At 46.4% G+C, this 6000-nt stretch overlaps 1 protein-coding gene across 1 annotated transcript in view; it reads left to right on the top strand.

Moving 5' to 3' along the window:
- Positions 1 to 3085: 3085 nt before the first annotated feature.
- The window catches only part of KIAA0930 (KIAA0930 ortholog), a 70574-nt gene continuing 67659 nt past the window's right edge, over positions 3086 to 6000 (top strand). The window contains exon 1 of the mRNA XM_054399832.1: positions 3086 to 3230. Coding sequence (XP_054255807.1) covers positions 3086 to 3230 — 145 coding nt within the window. The remainder of the gene's footprint in view (positions 3231 to 6000) is intronic.

The following is a 6000-nucleotide window of genomic DNA, read 5'->3' as shown; positions in this document are numbered from 1 at the left end:
GCATTCCTTTAGCAGAAACTAGACTGTTGAAGATAAAAATACACCAATTTGTGATTAAAATACGAATAGGACTTTTTAAGCAAATGGCTTAATCTCTTCAGCACAAAACTGCATTTCATGCTCTGTGTGCTTAAAGTGAATATAGCATTCATTTGCACATCTAGCTGTTATAAATCTGATTTTACTATTATCAGTAAAGACCTTAAAAACATGAGGGTAATTTGCATGCTTATAGTGCGTTGAATAGGATTTTCAAAGCTTCAAAATCAGTAAGTCTGTTCTTGCAAAAGCACCTATAGAACTTTAAGCACATAAGTAATAAGGATCCCTTTGACAGGCTATAAGCAGCTACACAGTTTTGACAAGGTCAGTACTGCAAGGCATATATAGTATAGGACTCATCTGTTAGAAATACATTCAAATGCATTAAATAAGTCCATATCTACTAACTTGCAAACTTATTTTAATCTTCAGATATCTCCCTCTCTGGAGATATTCAAAACCTGTCTGGATGTGTTCCTGTGTGATCTGGTATAGGTGATCCTGCTCTGGCAGGGGTGTTGGACTAGATGATCTTTCAAGGTCCCTTCCAGCCCCTAACATTCTGTGATTCTGTGATGCCTCATGTGGTCTTATGCCCTGCAGACTATCACCATTAGCCTTGCACACATAAGGCTAAAATTGTTTGAGTTCTGTGTAGGTGTAGCAAAGCTTCACTATTGCTATTCAAGAGAAATACTTCACGACATTAAGCCAGCTGGTTACTTACAGTGAACCTGAGGTTTTGCATTGGTTTAGGTTCCTGCTGTCTAGAACACACAGCATAAGTTAAAATGAGGCATCCAGCCTATCTTGTGATCCGTAGCCTACCCAACCTGTTAATCAACAGACATATTTTACATCAGGACAGAAAGTACTTGATTATATAAGAAAAGACAGGGATCTATTGTCAGAGCACTGTGCAGGTTGGAAACTCCAAGAAGGAGGCTCCCAGGTTGGCAGGGCCATTGCAGGCCACAGTTTAGCTCCACAGAATGTAAGCAAGGGAACAGAATAAATCAGAACCTAGGTCAATAGGTACCTCCATGGTCACAAGGCAGATCAATGGCCAAGCTGAGGTCAGCCTGTAAGTCAGGGTCCAGATGAACAGCTCCATAACCAAACATAGACTTAGCTACAATAAAACCAATGCCACTTTCACCACAGTTCAGGTGCAACCTCAGGGCTGAGGTTAAATAGAATCCCCAGCCTGTAAGTGTGGGTAGAAGCCCCAGGTGAGAATACGGAGATGGGGGAGTTACTGAATGCCACCTTTTCTTCAATCTTTACTGCTAAGGCTGGCCCTCAGTCCCTGGAGGTAGCAGAGGAAGTCTGGAAAAAGGAAGAGTTTCACTTGGTTGAGGAGTATCAAGTTAGAGATCAGTTAAATAAACTGGATATCCACAAGTCCATGGGTTCTGGTGGGATGTACCTGCACGTGCTGAGGGAGCTAGCAGAAGTCATTGCTCAGCGGCTCTCCATCATCTTCAGTTTGGTGTAGTAAGAATGAAAAAGAGAAGGCCTAGAAAATTTTCTCTGAAAGACCACACAAAGCAGAAGAACTATCGAATGGTTTATGAATCAGAAAATTTTATTTCAAGGTTGATTTCAAACACACTGCACAGGTGGTATGGAGGATCTCCCAGTCCACAGCCAAGGGAGCCTCTAGCTGCCAGTGGGACCATGGTGCAGTGCAGACTGGGGCTGTGCGTGCTTCCTTATCCTTAGGTAAATTACTTTCTTGAAAGCTGCAGAAATTTCTGGCTGTGTGGCTGAGGATAGACATGCTCTCCAGTCTGGTCCTGAGCCTGTCTGAATCTGCAGCTCTAAAAGGCAGGATAACAAAGGGAGCAGCCAGCCTTGCTCAACATGGGCAATCCCTGCCCAAGGCTCTGCCAGGCTCTTGATTACTTAACTCGATGTCAGTGTCCTTGTAGAAGGTATGGAATCTCTCTACCTGTGCGTCTGAGGACAGAAGCGTGCCATGTGTCTACCTGTCTGTGTAGCTCTAAAAGGCAGGAGAGCAGGACAAAGGGAGGAGCCACTCTGGCTCAGGATGGGCAGCCCTGCCCAAGGCTCTGCCAAGCTCATCATTACTTATCTCAATGTCAGTGTCGTTGTAAAAGGCAGGAAATCTCTCTGGCTCTGTGTCTGAGGACAAGCAGGCCAATAGCATCCTGGCCTGTATCAGGAATAGTGTGGCCAGCAGGAGTAGAGAAGTGATTGTGCCCCTGTACTCAGCACTGGTCAAGCCACAACTCAAATACTGGTTTCAGTTTTGGGCCCTCACTACAGGAAGAACAGTGTAGTGAGACACTGGAACAGGTTGCCCAGAGAAATTGTGGATGCCTCATCCCTGGATATGTTTAAGACCAGTCTAGGTGAGGCTTTCAGCAACCTGGTCTAGTGAAAGGTGTCTCTGCCCATGGTAGGGAATTTGGAACTAGATAATCTTTAAGATCCCTTCCAACTCAAGCAATAGATTCTATGGTTTAGTGGGATGGTGGTGTTGGGTTGATGGCTGGACTTGACGATCCAAGGTTAATGATTCTGAGGTCCTGTGACGTGTTTGGTTCTTCCTATAGGAAAAGTTATTTTTCCCTAGCACAGCATTCGAGAAGCAATACTCGTGGGTGTCCCGTTCAGGAACGGTAAAGCAACCGCGGCGGGAGCGGCCCCGCCGGCGCCTGGCCCGGCCCCAGGAGGCGGAGCGGGGGCCGGGCCAGGCGCCGGCGGGGCCGCCCCCGCGGCTGCTGTAGCAGGAAGCAGCCGAGCACGGTTGAGTAGCGCTTGTGGAAAGGACCGCGGCGTCCCGGGGGGCTACCGGCACGCCCGGGAAACTTTCTGAGGGAGAACCAGGGAGGGTCGTGCCCTTCGCCAAGCCGGAGGAATCCGGACCAGGAAGGTTTCTTGCGGTTGCTACTGGGCGGCCCTCGGGAGAGCCGTGGTGGGCGGCGGGGGCTGCGGCGGCGGTAGCAGCAGCGCCGGGTGCCGCGGCCGCCTCCGCGGGGCGGCCTGACATGAGATCATCGCCGGCAGCGGCAGCATGGCCTCTGCCAGGAGCGGTGGCCGCACCGGGCCGAGAGACGAGGAGGCCAACGGCGACCTGGACCGCTCCCTGCAGCAGATGCTGCGGGCGATAGCGGAGGAGAGGAGCCGCGCCGGCCTCCGCCAAGAGATCAGCGGCCTCGGTGAGTCGGAGGCCGGGCCCTCCCGGCCAGCCTGAGCTGGGCGGGGTGGGGGGGCGGGAAACGGGCGACGGTGGCTTCTCCTTCGCACTACCGTGGCCAGGCGGCCCCCGGCGGGAGCGGGGACCCTGAACGACTGCGAGCTGGGCCAGTCTCTTGGTTCTCCGTGTGCAGCCGGTAGTAGTGGCCTGGAAACCTGTTGTGTGATGCCAGGCTGTGCTGTTGTCGTAGGGATGGGCCCTTTTTCCTTCCTAAGTCCCCAAGAACTGGAGGGAGCATCTGTCTGCTTCATTGTCTGAAATGCCCTTGGAGAAAAATGGTCAGAAGACACTACGCAAATCAGACCCTTGTGGGGCTTTTTAAGTATAAACCATGTATTATGTGTTTTGGAATACAAACAGAACACATTTTTGGTTACTCTTGCCGGTGCATGAGATCCTATGGGTCTCAAATGATCTCGGTAGTCTTTTTTTCCTCTTCTGAGTCAGAAACCTCCCTTCTCTGACTAAATGACTTCACACTGCTTGCCATGGTCTAATAAGCACATAAGGTTGTGGTTCTTGGTCATCACTTAACGTTTTTAATCTTTAGTTTTCTATCTGCTTGTTTACATGACACATCTCTAAGCTTTTGGCATAGCCTATGCATTGCAAAATAGAAGTTTGAAGTTGAAATTGACTTCAGGCAACAGCGTGGTACAACAGCTCCCTTAACCAAAGTCCTTTGCATCAGGAAACTCTTCTGGTTAAGCTAATGAATGGAAAGAATTAATTTTTACGTGCAACAGTAGAGATCATAATGTGAGTTTTTGATGTGAGGAATGATTTCTCCCTTATTCAAAACTTTTTTTTTATATTCTGGAATGAACCTGTGCACTAAGTTGTTGAACGCCCAGAAGTCCTTGCAGGATTAGGGCTTTAAACTATGAACATTGATGTGCAATACTTTTCCTGTTCCTTGCATGGCCTTTATTAATGGCTCCTCCTTATTTGTAAGGTTCCAAAAGTCTCCAGTTAAGAGACTTATAAAACTTGGAGTGCATTTGGATTTGAATTTTACTGGCTTTGTGATGTGGATTGTCATGGGGAAATCTCTCTGGTTCTCTGTCTGACCTTTATATATCAGTTTGCCTTCCAGTGCTTACTGGGGTCTTCCCTGAGTTTATTTTTACCCTTTTCCCCTTTATTTATTTTTAAATTTTGTATAATGAAAGCTTGTGCAAACAAAGAGAAATGAATCTTTCTGCTTCCTACATGCTTTTTAATTTTTCTAATGGAATTGGATCTCAATGCTTTACTGTAGTGTAAACAAAATTACAGTGACAAAAAAAAAAAAGTGTTGTGGCAAAGAAACTAAACAGGAAAAACAAATTCCACAAAAGCTAAATGCCTGTGGGAGTGCATCCATTGAAAAGCTGTTGTCAGTGCATGTTTGACCTTACTGTGTTTGAATGAAAATGAAGAGTTGCAGGAATAGAAATGTAAGAATAGAAATTGGGAAATGGGAAAACTCTGGTGGCTGAGAGGAGCATAGCAATGCTTCCTCTCCACTTGTGTTTGAGCACACATCCACAATAGCTCATCATAGTAATAGGATGGCATTGCACTTCTTTTCCACCACATGAAGATTTGAAAGGAAAACCTTAGAAGAACTGCTTAGCTTGTTGCACAGAGGGGCTGTTGCACAAAGGGGTTGTGGAGATCTGCCTGTCTATACCTGTGTGGAAATAGGGTATATGTCACCACAGGAGTGCCTTGTATCTTCAATTTTTCTACCTAGGGAAGAGAGCTGAACGTTAGACTGGATGACCTTTGGAGATCCCTTCTGGCCCAGACCATTCTGATTCTATGATTTAGCTGAAAACACTGTAGTTTGCCAAGCCTTCCCCCCATGTTCTGTGTTTTGCAGATGGAGAAGTACCATAGATTTCCTTGCCCTGGGCAACTGTGTATGTGATGGACCATCATCTGCAGTGGTTGTGGGACAGTGTGGCTATCTTTATGCAGGGAGTTCTGTGATGGCTATTTCTGAGCAGTGTTGCTCCTATGAGTTCCTGCTGGTGCTCCCCTTGCTAATCCCCAACCATCACACAGTCACAAACTAGGACCCCTCTCAGGATTTGAGATTAGTAACTCAGGTTGCCATAGGGACCTTTATATTGTCACAGTGTTTGATGAGCTTTTTAAGATTTATAAATGTTGTTCAAATTTGGGAGGAACATATCAGGAAGCTTCCTTAATCCCTAGGAGGCAGAATCTGTCTGTGCTGTGAGTCTCTACTTTCATATATTGAAGGGTTTTCCAAGATCTTCATTTCATTGTGCTGAATGTTACCTGACATTGTTCTTCTCAGTGAATGAGTACTCTTTTTCCCTGTGTTGTGATTTTTCACTAGGGAGCTCTCTTAGAAAAAAACCCCAAAACAACCAACATTGAGCTTTAGGAGTGGTGCTTAATATAAACTGTACATGAACAGAAGGTTGTCATCTGTAATCCTATGGTTCAAATTTATACATTTTACTAGCAAATGCTGTTGCAGAGCATGCAATGTAGTTGAAATAGGCTGGGCTGTTCCAGGGTATGTTGGACACTAGCAGCACAGCAAATGTAAAGGCTTTTCCTTGAGTTCAGTACTCATGAAATTAGTCACAGTCTTGTATGGGTTCAGGTGGCTAACACAGAGGTTTTATCTGCTCTTTGTACCTGGGTACTGTTACTCAAAACAGTCCCAGTGATCCAGGCTGTGGAACATCACCTGTTGGGCAGCAGGACAA

Source organism: Indicator indicator, chromosome 3 (genome assembly GCF_027791375.1).
Source record: "Indicator indicator isolate 239-I01 chromosome 3, UM_Iind_1.1, whole genome shotgun sequence".
In the NCBI taxonomy this organism is placed as follows: Eukaryota; Metazoa; Chordata; class Aves; order Piciformes; family Indicatoridae; genus Indicator; species Indicator indicator.
This window is presented reverse-complemented; position numbering and strand designations above follow the sequence as displayed.